Source organism: Cavia porcellus, unplaced genomic scaffold (assembly GCF_034190915.1).
Source record: "Cavia porcellus strain 051 isolate PalLab524CR breed Dunkin Hartley unplaced genomic scaffold, mCavPor4.1 scaffold_26, whole genome shotgun sequence".
Taxonomy (NCBI): domain Eukaryota; kingdom Metazoa; phylum Chordata; class Mammalia; order Rodentia; family Caviidae; genus Cavia; species Cavia porcellus.
In genome coordinates this window covers 26,357,195-26,371,270 of record NW_026947509.1, presented here as the reverse complement: position 1 = coordinate 26,371,270, position 14,076 = coordinate 26,357,195, and the positions used below count along the sequence as shown (strand labels likewise).

General features: G+C 39.1%; 1 protein-coding gene across 1 annotated transcript; it reads right to left on the bottom strand.

Annotated features, from left to right (window-relative positions):
• Nucleotides 1-2,019: 2,019 nt before the first annotated feature.
• Nucleotides 2,020-14,069, bottom strand: Parp2 (poly(ADP-ribose) polymerase 2). Its single transcript, XM_003474543.5, has 16 exons — nt 13,917-14,069; nt 12,503-12,658; nt 11,696-11,766; nt 11,057-11,107; nt 8,902-8,998; nt 8,424-8,499; nt 7,612-7,714; nt 5,865-6,027; nt 5,435-5,573; nt 4,498-4,561; nt 4,288-4,422; nt 3,887-4,014; nt 3,643-3,742; nt 3,082-3,180; nt 2,718-2,842; nt 2,020-2,627 (listed from the first exon to the last, which is right to left on the bottom strand). The coding sequence occupies exons 1-16, from the start codon at nt 13,948-13,950 to the stop codon at nt 2,468-2,470; spliced, it is 1,701 nt and encodes a 566-aa protein (XP_003474591.1). The 5' UTR covers nt 13,951-14,069; the 3' UTR covers nt 2,020-2,467.
• Nucleotides 14,070-14,076: the final 7 nt, after the last annotated feature.

Genomic DNA, 14,076 nt, shown 5'->3' with positions numbered 1-14,076 from the left:
GCAGCCCCACATGCTATGATTTCACCACTTTTTCCATTAGTGTTGTTTTCTCCTGGACAGCACACTGCATTTATGTGTCCTTGGTCTGTACCAGTTCTGACAATTTTTCAATCTTTCCATAACCTCAACTCTCACTGTAGAGCTGCCTAAATTTGCTTTGCCTATTTTTTCATGAATAAATTGAGATTATGGATGTAAGGGGGAAATCTGTGAATATGTGCTCTGCTTGTTGACACCAATGTGACTTACTGGTGATGTTAACCTCAATCACTTTAAGGTTAAGGTATTGCCCATTTTTGTGTTTTTTGGAGGTGCTGATTATTGAACCCAAGCCCTATGCGTGCTGGGATACCTAAGGGTACCACTCCTTTTCAACATTCCCAGTCAGTGTAATACGAATGAAGAAATGACTTAAGCCAGGTATGATGGCACACGTGTGTAATCCTAGCACTTGGGAGGCTGAGGCAGGAGGACTGAAGTAAGTTTAAGACCAGCCTGGTCTACACAGTGAGTTCAAGTCCAGCCTAAACCACATAGCAACATGGTCTCAACAACAACAAAAGCAAAATTTAAAAAGAAGAAATAAAACTATTATTCAGTGTGCATATATATATATATATTCATATCAATATATATATATATATATATATATATTCAAAATCTAAAAGGATCTAAAAGTTTTTATTCTCAAGAATATTTAGCTTCCAAAGGTGAACTATAAAAATCTAAGGAATGTATAGGTGAAAACAACAAATAAGCCTGTGGTTTAAGTATAAGGAACCCTGTAAAGCAGTGAACATAATGAATTTCTGCTGCACACAACTTGATTCAGTTTCACAGCTACAGGTTTCTCACAGACATCCTTCACGCCAAGGAGGGTCTGTTTCAAATTTGTTAAAATGTGTACCATGAAAGGATGCTGCATCTCCCAAATGCTTTTGCTGCATGAGGACCAGGTAATTTTGCCTCTACTAAGTTTACATGATTTTTACCTATTTGCATTCTGTAAATTCACTTAGTCATGGGGTACCATCCTTTTTCTTTGTTGCTAGATTGGGCTTAATAACATTTTACTGATTTTTACAATTATATGAAGGGATACTGGTCTATGATTTTCTTGTAATAATCTGTATCTGGTTTTAATTTCATACTTCCTTATTGGATGAACTGTGAAGTATTCCCTTCTCTATTTTTTTAGACAAGTATATAAAGTCTTCAATTTTGACAGCAGCATAATAGTTCAATGAATGGACATATGTCATTAGTTCCTTATCGATGCCACCAACGTTGCAATGATATGATCAATGCAAATAGGCACATCTCTGTCTCATGTGAAAGGATTAACACATTAAAAGCTAAAAGATATTGGTAATCTGGTTTCTAAAAAGTTACAGAATATTGTTTTCAATTAAACAACTTTCATTAGGGAATGGATGGATAGCTTATTATATATAATGAGGCCTTATAGTCAGTCTTCTATACCAAAAGAATTAAATAAACAACCTTCACTGTCTTTTAAGGAAGTGTGTTGCATGTATTTAAAAATAATCAGGAAGTCTTTGGCTCTGACTTGTACTTTAGTGCTTCTTAGATGGAGGATATGCAAAACCTACTTTTCCCTTTCCTCTCCAAGACATACAGGGCTTTAATGACAATTGTCTTAGAGCTTTCCAAATTTTTGGACATCCAATGAGGAACAAGATATTAAATGGCGAGACGTGGTCCAACTGATGAACATTAAAAAGGCAATCAAGATTTGGATGGGGACAAAAGGGAACCTTTCAGCCTTCTAGGTCCTCTACTCTTACCACAGTAATGTTCAGCAGAGCAACGCACTAACCCCCATGAGTGTGCCTCAGTGCACAGCTATCCTGCTATGCTGTGAAGGAACAACATCCTGAGTAACCCCTACCTAGCTGTAGGACAGAGCGATGGGTACTTCCTTTCCTGGAAATGAAGATACACTCATGTCAGAAGAAACAAAAGTGTTTGGAAAAGCAAAGCCCAAAGAAGCCAGTGTTATGTTTGTACCATTTCAATTTTATTATATAAAGTACCAAAGAGTCTGGCATGATGGTGCACACTCCCAGCCTCCCAGCTGACATAGGACTGTAATTTCAAGCCTAGTCTGGGCAACTTAGTGAGAGCCTGTCTCGAGATAAAAAATAAAAGGGCTGAGGATATAGCTCATCAGGAAGCCCCTGGGCTCAATGCTCAGTACTGGAATAAATTTTTAAGAAGTTTATGCCAAGCACGGTGATGTACATCTCTAATCCCCACATTTGGGAGGCAGAGGGACAACTGTCATAAGTTCGAGGCTAGCCTGAGCTGCACATTAGTATAAGGGGATCCTGGACTACATAGTGAGACCTTGTGTCAAACAAACAAACAAAAAAACTTGTAAGTACAAAAAAAAAGTACAATGCTTATTTTCTTGCTTGGATCTTCTTTAGTTTAGTATCAACAATCACCATAGCTGCAGAAAATTAAATTGAACTTTTAGAAGGTACCGCATACGGACCTGGTTGGGGTTATAGACAATAAACTCATTGTAGTTGAGAGTATAACCCCCTGGATTTAGAATTCCTGTGTCACTCGCTGGCCCTAAGGGCACTGTGCTCCCATTCCTGCCAAAGAGAAGAAAATGTCAACAGTACTCTTTGGTTCAGAAGGTGGAATTCAGACAGCTGTGTCATACACTGGCTTTGAGTACTTACAGGGTGAGGAAGTGGGCAGGACTGGGAGCCATCTTACCCAGGCCCTTTGTGCTGTGTTTGCCCTGAAGCAGTCCTTCTGCTTTAGGATTGGCCTCGAGTAGCTCATTACACTGACCCAGAGCCACCTGCAAAACAAACACTCTTGGAATTCCTTACTGAGAATAATGTTACTATACAGAGAACCAGAAAATCCCAGCTGAATTTTCTTCCCTGCCTGTAGCAGAGGAATCTAATGCAATGGAAATTCCCCCGTGGCATCCCTCAAACCATCTCAGGTGAACCTCTTGTTTCTAAGGTCAAACCCTTCTCACTGGAAAAAACAGAGATTAATAAACTAGAGATCACAGATATGTTCCTTTTTCACCTCTGATAAAAGCAGCAGCCCTGTGTTCTTTAGTCTGGAGGCAAAGCAGTAATTGGCACTCTTCGAAGACATATCAGCAAAGTAGATTCCTTTTCCAAACTGAAATAAACAAAACTCAGGTCAGCTGCTTAATCCATTGTATTAGAAGGAAAGCTCCTAACACTGATGCTTTTTTTTCCATTCTCTTAATCACAATATTGACCCTTCTATAATACTCTTCATAATTCTGTTCCAAGGAGAGTAGAAATATTTGTGAATCTCTGCATTCTAGGGAAATGGAACAACATCATTTGGAATTTAAAGAAAGAAAAACGCAATAAGACGTGATAAAGTTATCAGTGGGCTGGTTTAATTTTGGGAAAAAGTACCACCTCTTTTCATATTTTCTTGTACTACTGGGGATTGAATTTAGGGTCTTATGCATGGTAGGCAAGCACTCTACTACTGAGCTACATCTCTAGCCCAACGCCTCTTAATTCTGATCTGGAGGATGAAAAAGGATAGATACAATTATTGTATCCTTTGCCCCTGTGTTCTACCTAGAATTCAATTTCTACTCACCATGTAACCTGTGATGGGAGCCTCTGGTGGGGCAATTCGAAGCCCATGGCTCAGGATTCCTACCCAGTTACTCAGCCTAGAACCATGCCATAGCAGCATCCTAAGAAAAAGTAGTTATTGTACTCTTGCTCTCATGTAAACACAGGCCATAAATACAAAGAAGCCAAAAGCCAGCTCTGCTACTCTCCAAGTTCTTTAACTGCACTTTAGGCAGAGAACTGTCTTCCCAATCTCAGACTCGGACCTGTTATGAAGATCCTCTCTGAAGGCTTCTTTCTCCCCCTCCTTTTCTACTTCAAAAACCTCCAGCAAGGTCATGGTGTAGTCACTGTGTGTGGGAGCATGGGTAGACTGTAGGTACTGAGAAATCACCTGTGGAAACATTGGAAGAAATACTGATGTTGAACTGTAAAGAGATGGGCCTGAAATACACAATGAAGGGCTTTGGGCATAACCTGGCAGAAATTCCTGCTCCCAAATGCCTCCTAAGGCAGGGGAAAAAAGGTCTTCCTTCCCAAATTGCTGGCAGAGAGAAATTCTGCCTTATTTAAGTTTGTTTTTAACTAGAAAGAGTCAAGAGAATAGTGGGATGGGCACAGTTGGTCTTATGCATGTAGAAGTATGAAAAGAAATGATTTTTCTTACTTTGAACTCGTAACTTTCATGATCTAGAGGGTGCAGAGCACAGTGTAGGTTTCTATAGTGTTGATCCAATGGGTGTTCTGGGCTTTGGAGTTCTGTCTTCACCAGCTTAATGGCAATTTCAATGTCTCCCAAAGCCTGAGAAAATATAAAATTAATGTCAGGAAACCTAGGACAAGAGATGTACTATTTCCTAATCCATTTTTAACTCACCTCTAGCAGCTGTACTTTGTCTGACAATTCTTTCTCGGTTTGGATTAATGGAGGAGTACGGAGTCTAAGGACAGAGATACAATGTGTAATTATCTGTAATTATAGCTAAAATTTGTGGCTAAAAAGTGCATGACTACAAACAGCATACTAACAATAGGTCCTTTTAGTGGTACACCCACAGAATTCCAGCACTCAGGAGAATAGGGCAGGAGGATCACTGCAAGTTAAAGGCAGCCTGAGTTACATAGCAAGGGCTACATAGTAGACTACATAGCAATACCTTGTCTCAAAAAAAAAAAAAAAAAAAAAAAAAAAAAAGGTCCTTTAGAAACAGATGTTTTCCAGGGCAGGTATTGTGGTGCATACCTGTAACACTAGGACTTGGGAGACTGAGGCAGGAGGACTGTTGCCAGCTCAAGGCCAGTATGGACTACATAGTGAGTTCAAGACCAGCCTGAACTGCATCGTAAGGCTTTCTCAAAAAAACCAAGGGAATAAAGAAGTAAAACTAAAGAAACAGATGTTTTCCATCTGAAAGACGAAGAGGCCTGTAAAAAAATGTAAACCTCCAAATACATAAAGGGAGATTAAACGTATACTAAATATGGTCTTAGCATGGTTATAGTCACCTTAAAGAAAAATAAAAGGGGTGATACATCTTGAAGGTGTTTTACTTAGTGGTTAGATGGCCAGACCCGTTTTCATTTGAGTTGGTAACTTCCATTTGATCAGTGAATATGATGATAACCAGGCAAGGGGGTTGCATCTCTTTTTAAACTGATAAATTTACAGATAAGCTACCTATAAATTGTTTTGGCTCTACTTAAGACACTAATTTCCTTTGGAACAAAAGACTAAGCGGATTCCAGCTGCTACTGATTGATTCAGGAAGTACAGGCAGACAGAAGCACAAAGTGAAGCCGCAGCACGGCTTTACCCGAAGTCATGTGGGATCCTGGTGTAGAACTCGTTGCATGCTTCTAGCAGAGCTTGTCCACGCCGGCCAGCCCGAATACAGTCTTCTACCTTCTTAAGAGACTGGTAACCTGCCTTGATTTGCGCCACTGTCAGCTTTCCTACAAGCCCAACCACAGGTCAGACTCCAAAGCAGGGTTGTCCAGAAAGGTAAACTTATATGCTGCTCAACATAGCCTCTCACCTTTCAACTTTTACAACAGTCCCCCAGTCCACACACACACACACACACACACACACACACACACACACACACACATACACACACACACACACGTATACACCTTTTATTCCAAATCTTTTTTCATTCAGTACTACTAGCAAGCTTTAAATCATGATAGTGATCATGATAGACACAAAGATAGAATGTAGAACAAAATCTGAAGTCCTACCAAGTGGGGCTTTCTTGATGTCATACTTCATTTCAGCTATCATCTCTTCCATGGTCTGTACATTACAGATCAACTTCATCAGCTCCTGCACCTCAGGATGTAGCTGTGACTCTGGTTTCAGGGGGGCCTTAAGGGAGCCCTCTTCTTTTGTTTCATTATCATCCTATAGGAAAAAAAAGGATTACAGGTATCTGCCTGGCTCTATATCTCTCAAATTTAAAGACACAATCCAAAAATGTGCATCTGAAATGAGGAAACATTTCTCAGATTATGAAACAAAAACAAAAAACAAATACAGGAAAAAATGTTTAACGTCACTGGTTATTTGAAAGATGCAAATTAAAACACTGAGATTCCATCTCAGTCCAGAAAAAATAGTTATTATCAAGAAATCAACCAAAAACAAATGCTGGAGGGGCTGGAGGGGAAAAGGAACCACTATTGGTGGGAATGCAGACTGGTAAAAACACTGTGAAAGTCAGAATGGAGATTCCTCAAAAAACTAGGACTAGAGGTCCCATTTGACCTATTTATTCCCCCTTCTTGGTATCTTCCCAAAAGAATTAAAAACATACCATAGCAATATATGCACACCTACATGTACAGTGGCACAGTTTGTATCAGCTAACTCTTGGAAATAGCCCAAACCTTCATCAACAGAGGAATGGATAATGGTATTTTTTATACGATGCAGAACTACTCAGTCATAAAAAAGGATAACCTTGAGACATTTCTAGGTAAATGGATGCACCTTGAGACTATACTCTTAAGTGAAATAAATCAGACACACATGTGTAAACACCACACTGTTTTTCTGGTGTGAGATATGGGAAGTGTAAATAAGGACCAAAATGTATAACAGACACTGGAAAAAAAAATAGGAAGACATTTTTCAAATAGGAAGGAGAACTGGGGAGGAAGGAGGGGGGAAGGGGAAAGGAAGGAAAGGAAACAAAAAACAAAATGGAAACAAAGCTTTTGTAAATAAGGAAGGGAAGAGTAGCAGGGAGAGCAACAGAATGAGAAATAAAGAAAAATCCAGATATATCATGTACAGGTACAAATTCCCTATGATGAATGCCATTGTTATATATATCTAAATTGTACCAATAAACTTAATTAAAAAACACAGTGGTTCAACAGCGATCATCAATGAGTCTTTGCTTGAATGTATATTCCATTATTAACCCACAGTACTCAGTGTGACTTCCACCTCTGAGTGACGGACAGATTTGCTTTCATAACAAAGCACTCAAAATCTAAAAGGACTTCCCAGTGATATTATGTAAGGACAAGCTATTATATCTCAAATCATCTGATCTAAAAACTAAAATCTCCACTTTTCAGATATGTGAGTTTTTAGCATTGTGGTAGACCAGTCAAAATGAATTTTTTACTGTGGTATAGAGGCAGAAGTAAAAAAAACTTTACATGTAACTTTCTCAGATTATTACTCTCTTGGCCTATTACACTAAACTTCAGGGAAGAGGGTCTCAGATTTCCTTAAGAATCTTAGTAAATAACAAAGTGGAGATTGGAATGGCACAACTAATCTTATTCTTTCTGCTCTTATGAGGTTACAAAGAATAGTCAAAATTACTTCTCAGGTGGAAAACAGTAATAGCTCAAGATTCACTGGCTTAGACTGTGGGGCTGCAGGGGAAGGTAAGTCTTAGACCGACCTAAACGTCACTACTGGATTCCACTCTGAGTAAGAGGAGCTATCTTTCAGTTAACGTCAATTTACCTGAGAGGTGGCAGTGTAGTCCATGTGCAGCATATCATATTTTCCAGGGACCTTTACAAACTTCTCACGATCTTCCCAATTATTTTTCGTCTTGTCAAGGAATCTACAGAACCCAAGGTGGTAAAGAAATCTTACAAATAAAGTTCTACTACTAGTCATGAATTTAGAACTGTTTCTTTGGACAGCAAATCTACAAAGAATTATTTTTCCTTCATAGAGGGAATTTTAAATTAGGTCACTGAATGGACAGAAAAAACACTGGACCAAAGGAGAAATGAAGAAACCAAAGTTGGGAAGGAAAGTGTCTGAACTTCCCAAAGGTTCTCAAATACCACAAAAGCCATTAAGATTTGAAACAAAAAACATGGGGCTGAAGATGTAGGTTTGTAGAGCACTCACCTAGCATGAAAATGAAGTCTTGGGTTCAATCCTCAGTACAGGAAAAAAAAATTTCTTTTGTTTGCTAAGACAAAAAGTGTCTATCCAATTCTGAGTAGAAGCACATTCTCAGAGACCTCAGAAAGTCATTCAACCATATTTCAGTGAATTTTTTTAAAACTCAAGTTGAATAGTCTCCACTTTTCTCAAATTCTCTTTGTTTTGTGTTAAATATACTAGAATTCTTCCACTTTTAATCAATTTCAAAGTGCTAGGTTGATTTAATATTTGCTAATTAAAAACAAAATTTTATTCTAATCACAGTCTGTAAGAATGAAAAGGAATTAACATTTAGGTCAAATTGCATTTATAAAATTTCTCAAGAACAAAGATCCAAGAAGAGTATCTTTTTGTACTCATTTTTTAGCACTCACTTCTTCTGAAAGATTTCCTTGGCCTTGTCGAGGTCAGATGAACAAGCCACCAAGCTGTGCTGCCCTGTTTTCCCAACTGCAAAGGGGAAATGCCACACATAAGATGGTTCCTTGTCCTGCACCCCCAGAACAGTGCCCCCATAGTAATAAGTCAGCTCTTTTAAGGTCCTCTGCTTACCATCTGACAAATGGGCACAAGGACACGTAAAGGTGAAAGGGCTTAGGGAACTGATCGTGTTGCTAGAAGTTACCTGCTAACTGGCCCAGCAGTACTCGAAGTCCAACTGCAGGAGAGTCATGCCAATGGGAGCTTCCTGATGACAATGCCTGCTATTCTCCAACTTGAAGAAGCCTAACTCACGTCCCAAGGCCTTCCCAGACTTCAGAGCTCCCCTCACCCAGTATAAACTCACCCAACACTACACTGCTTCTGGTTTTTTGAATGACAGTTCATAAAATGCATAATAAAAGCCATTACCTCGGCCCCACCTCATCCAAACACTGAAGTTTCTCTGGGCATCATCTTCTAACAGCTGAATAAGATAGTACTTGTTGTTGTTGAATTGGAGATTGGTCTATAATGAGGGAGAGAATAACGTCATAAAGGGAGGTAAAAGAGATTTTTTTTTTTAAGGAGATAGTATTGCACATGGAAGTTACACAAACCAATGACTCATCCTTAGTCACAGAGAATAGTAATTTTTACTAGGGATCAAACTCACAACCAGGTGCTCACCAGGCAGGCGCTTACGATGCTAAACTAAATCCCTGGCCTGAGACTTGTAATTTTTACAAAGGAAAGGAAAAAAAAACAAAAAATGAAGTATTAAAGTAGGAGCCTTGCTGAGCCTGGTGACATATGCCTGTAATACCAACACTCAGAAGGCTGAGGCAGGAGTGTTGCTGTAAGTTCTGGGCTAGCCTGGGCTACAGAGTTCAAGGCCAGAGTGAACTATATACTATAACCCTGTTGTGGTTTGTTTAAATGTCCCCCTAAAACCTGATGTGGCCATGGCCATGGCTGACTCTAGCATTTTTGATTGGTTACTTGTCTAGTGCTGGGATTGATGGTGTGAATGCTGCACCCACCCAGGAGCAGGTAGCTAGCATAACTATGTAAGAAAGGGAAGGAGACACACTTTCCCCTTTTTGCCCATTTGCTCTTGATGCTTGCAGCCGCCATAAACAGTTGCCCTTCAGCCATGCGGGCCAGCTGAGTATGGACTGAAACCTCCAAAAAACTGTAAGCTAAATAAACCTTTCCTTCCCTAATTTGAAGTGTTGGGTATTTAGCTCCAGCAATGAGAGAAAAGTGACCAAGACAAAACCCTGTCTCAAAAAGATTAAAAAAAAATTAATTAATTTAAAAAAGCTCCCTAAAGCCCGCCTTCCAACCTAAGTATTCTCAATGGTCCTGTTCTGTTCCCTCCATAGATAACTTTCCACATTATTTGTGCTTTCTAATTCTTAAGTCATTTCCAATAATTATTTCTCAAATGATATGAGAACAACTCTGATGCTCCATTCTGATCTTTATCTATTATAGTTTGTTTGCTTAAATAACTTCTTACTCTTGACTGTTCTACTTAGACCCTTTCTGTGGGGCAGCTTCAGAAATATGACAATGAGCTGAAAGCAGGACAACGGTGAGAGGGGACAAGGATATGCAAGAAACCACTGCCACATGTGCCCCATCCTTGACCTGATCTGATTTGGGGACATTCACTCAAAATGAAACTAGAAGGACCAGGGATTTAGCTCAGTGGCATAAGCACCTGCCTGGCAAGCATGAGGTCATGAGTTTGATCTCCAGTACCAATAAATAAATAAAATAAATAAAAAATAAAAAACTGCCACTAATACCTGAAAAGACACATCTAAGTACCTCAGTCAGAGTAGAGACAGTGGTCTACATGGTAAGGCACAGAAGTTAGTGCTGGAAGGCTGAGCCTGTTATGAAGGCACTGCCCCTTCTACCTCATTGATATTACAGTCATTCAATGTTAGAACAAAAGGGGGCTTTAAGATATCTTCTGTCTGCTCATAATATTTTAAGGGAAAGATGCAGTAGCAAAGGAATACTAGTTAGCTGTTAAAATTAAGTATGTTGGATTAATAAATTAAAAAATGAAGTGATATCTAGAAAATACGTTAACCAAGCAAATGGTTAACCTACTCAAAAATCACAAAAATACATGAGAAAAATTTTAAAAAGAAAAAAATTAATAAATTTAACTACATACAAATTTAAAACTTCAATATGAGTGAAAGTATACTATAAGGAAGATCAAAAGGTACATGAGAAATCTACAAAACATATGAACAATTTCTATCACAAACAAAAAGCTATTGTTCCTGTTACATAAAGTCAATTGAAGCTAGAAAAACATACATCAACAATCTATGCGAAAACATGAAAAAGGAACACAAAATTTACAGATTTAAAGAAAGACATAAAGTTTGCAAAAAAAGACCTGCTTTTCATAGAGCATACTGCTATTAGTGTGGTAGGGTTAAACACTCTGTAGAAGAGTAACCAGTAGGAGCTAACACAGCATAAGGCTTCTGGGATGCTCTATCATCAATAATGATCAAGAAGAAAGTGCCATAAATAGAATGGTTTTTCCTCTTACTTGATTCAGCATGACATCATAGACATCATTTCCTTCAAAATACACATGAGCCTGAAGAAAGAAAAAAAGATAGTATCAGTATGGTTTCAGTCCTGAATTCCAAAATCCTGAGTTCTATGGCGCCAGGTTCTTTCTCTAGCACCATCATCTGCCTTCCAAGGAAAGAAAGAGATGTGTATATTCTACTCATGGTCTGTTATTACTATAATGAAAGCATGCTCCCTTTTTCTAATTACAGGAAGAAAAGATTCTAACTCAAAAGAAACTTGCTCAAAAGAGAAAGCAGCTTTTTTACTGTATACTTCAAATCCTTTTCCCACTCATCCGTAACTTACAGCATTACAAGGCAGTCTGTCATTAGAAGAAGACAATTCTCCCTAATAACATAATTTTCTGGCTGAAAAACCGAATAAGGTGTCAAAGCCTGATGATTGCTGCAAAAAGTAATCTTATCAACCCCTTGATTATTAATCCCAAATCCCACCCATTCTCACTTCTCACAAAATTAATTACTGGTGAAATTTTAGAGAAAATTTCCTAAAATGCATTCTAGCTACATCTGAGACAAGAATCCTAGTAACAAAAGAACACTGTTCTCAGGGAAATCAATGACTCAGAATTGGCTTCAGAGTCTCTCACCTTTCCCACCTTGGCTGTACATTCTGGGTCCACAGGAGCTTTGCCCTTTAGCAGCACTGACTTCACAGATTCTGAGAAAAGATTAATGCACAGTACAATTATTTATATGGCAATCAAAAGTAGTTCTCAGGCAGTAACCTGCCTGACAAGCACAAGGTCATCTGTTCAATTCCTGGTAATGGGGGGAGGGGAGGGCTAAAAGTAGCTCTTTCAGAGCCAGGTGTGGTGACATACACCTATAATCCCAGCATTTGGGAGGCCGAGGCAAGATTGCTGTGACTCTGAGGCCAGTCTGGGCTACAAAGTAAGTTAAAGCCAGCGTAAACTGTCTAGTGAAACCCTGTCTCAAAAAGACAAAACAGGGGCTGGGGATTTAGCTAAGCAGCTATAAGGGCCTGCCTTGCAAACGTGCGGTCAAGAGTTCGATACCCTGTACCAATTTAAAAAAAGACAAAACAAGGCCAAGGAGTTAGCTCAGCAGCATAAGCACCTGCCTGGCAAGCACAAGGTTGTGAGTTCAGTCCTCAGTACAAAAAAATAAATAAGTAAAAACAAAAAAAGGCAGCTCTCAGACTTAGATACCTGTCACAACTAACTTTGCTGTTCCTAAGTAATCCTGGTTTTCTGCTTTGGTCTCAATTCACCTCAAACACATGAAAAAGATAATTCAATAAAGTAGATTAATACTGTGGCATACACAAAGCACAGAAAATTAATTATATATTTAAGGAAGAAAGAAATAAGAGCTGAAAGAACAAGATGTCACTACCATCCCTTCCAAGACTCTCTTGGCCCACAGTTAATTACCTTTTGTATCTTCGGTCCTGCCCTTATCAGCCTTTCCTCTAGCTACAGGCTCCTTTTTCACTTCCTGTCTCTGATATTTGCATGTTTTCTTGGCAGGGGGTGAGTCTTCTGTAGTGCCATTATTATCTCTCCTGGTTTTATTTAATACTGCAGAAGCTAAGAGCAAGAACAATGAAAAGACAAGAATGAATGACATATAATAACCTTTACATTAACTTTTTAAACAGTATGATTCAGCATTTAGAGTATATATGATTCTTTATTGAAAAAAAAAAAAAACATAGGAAAGGGGCATCATGCATGCCAAACAAATGGTGTGTATCACTGAGCTGTATTCCCAGCCACTTTCTCTACTTTTTAAATTTTGACAAGGTCTTGTTAAATTGCCCAAACTGGTCCTGCCCTTGTGATCCTCCTGCCACGCTCTTCTAAGTAGTTGGGATTAGCTGACAAACATAAGAATACTTATATGTGCATGTGTGTTGCTCACTTCTGAACTTTTTCTAATTACAGGAAGGAAAGATTCTAACTCAAAAGGACCTTGCATGCCAGGCAAGTCATTGAGCTACATTCTCCACCGGGAGGGGAGGGTTAAAGAAATAATAAGGTGGGTTTGTAAGTTTTCAATGAAACAATACCAACTACCACACCACTAGTTTTGAGAACTGTTCTGAGTAGTCCTTCCTAAATTGCTGTTCAAACCAAATAAAATAAAATGGACTCACAGGGCTTTTGTATATTCACAGCCCGAGGCATCAGTTTTGTAGACTGCTTATCCCTTCTGTTTATTTATGCTCTCCTGCTATATGTACTTGGATCCGCCCAAGGTGGTATGAAATAATGGTCAGTAGCGAGCTCTAGGGTCTATACCTAGCTTAGAACTATGGAAACTGAGAGAAGTTGTGTATACTCCTTGTACCTCAATGGCCCCAATTATAAAATCCAAAGAACAATAGTATGTAATTTATAGGATGGACCTATACATTAAGAGTACTAGGGCGTATATACAGGGTACTGTGTCTCAACAATTTTAAGATTCCGATTTCACTCTCTGAAACTGGAATGCATCCTACAACGGTTGATATATACGTAGTGAATCACAATTAGAAGTATTTATCCTTTCTTAGTGATATATAAAATAATAAGCTTTACAGTTAATTTTTTAAACTGAATAATATTCAGCGCTAACAACAGTACTACGTTAGTTTTTACGGCGCCACAAGCTTTTTTTAATTAAAGAACAGTAATCTGAAAAACGAAATTCGGAAAGTTTAAGGCCAAAACTAGTTTGAGAGCCAAGGGCTGAAGATGAGGAACTGAAGGGGCGAGGGGCCAGAATAAGGGGGCACTGCTCCTTTTCCCACTTTGGAACCCCAGCCTTTCCCCCCAAGAATGCGTGGCAATCCTAACTTACCGCCGCTGCCTCTTGCCCGCCGTCTGGCAGCCATGGAATTCAAACGCTGACGTCATCAATTCATTCCCGGAATTGCTGGCCCAATCACAGGCTGGAAACCTGCAGCGCGCGCGTCCTAGAAAAGAGCTGACAGGACCAGAAGTGGGAGGTACTCCTGGCA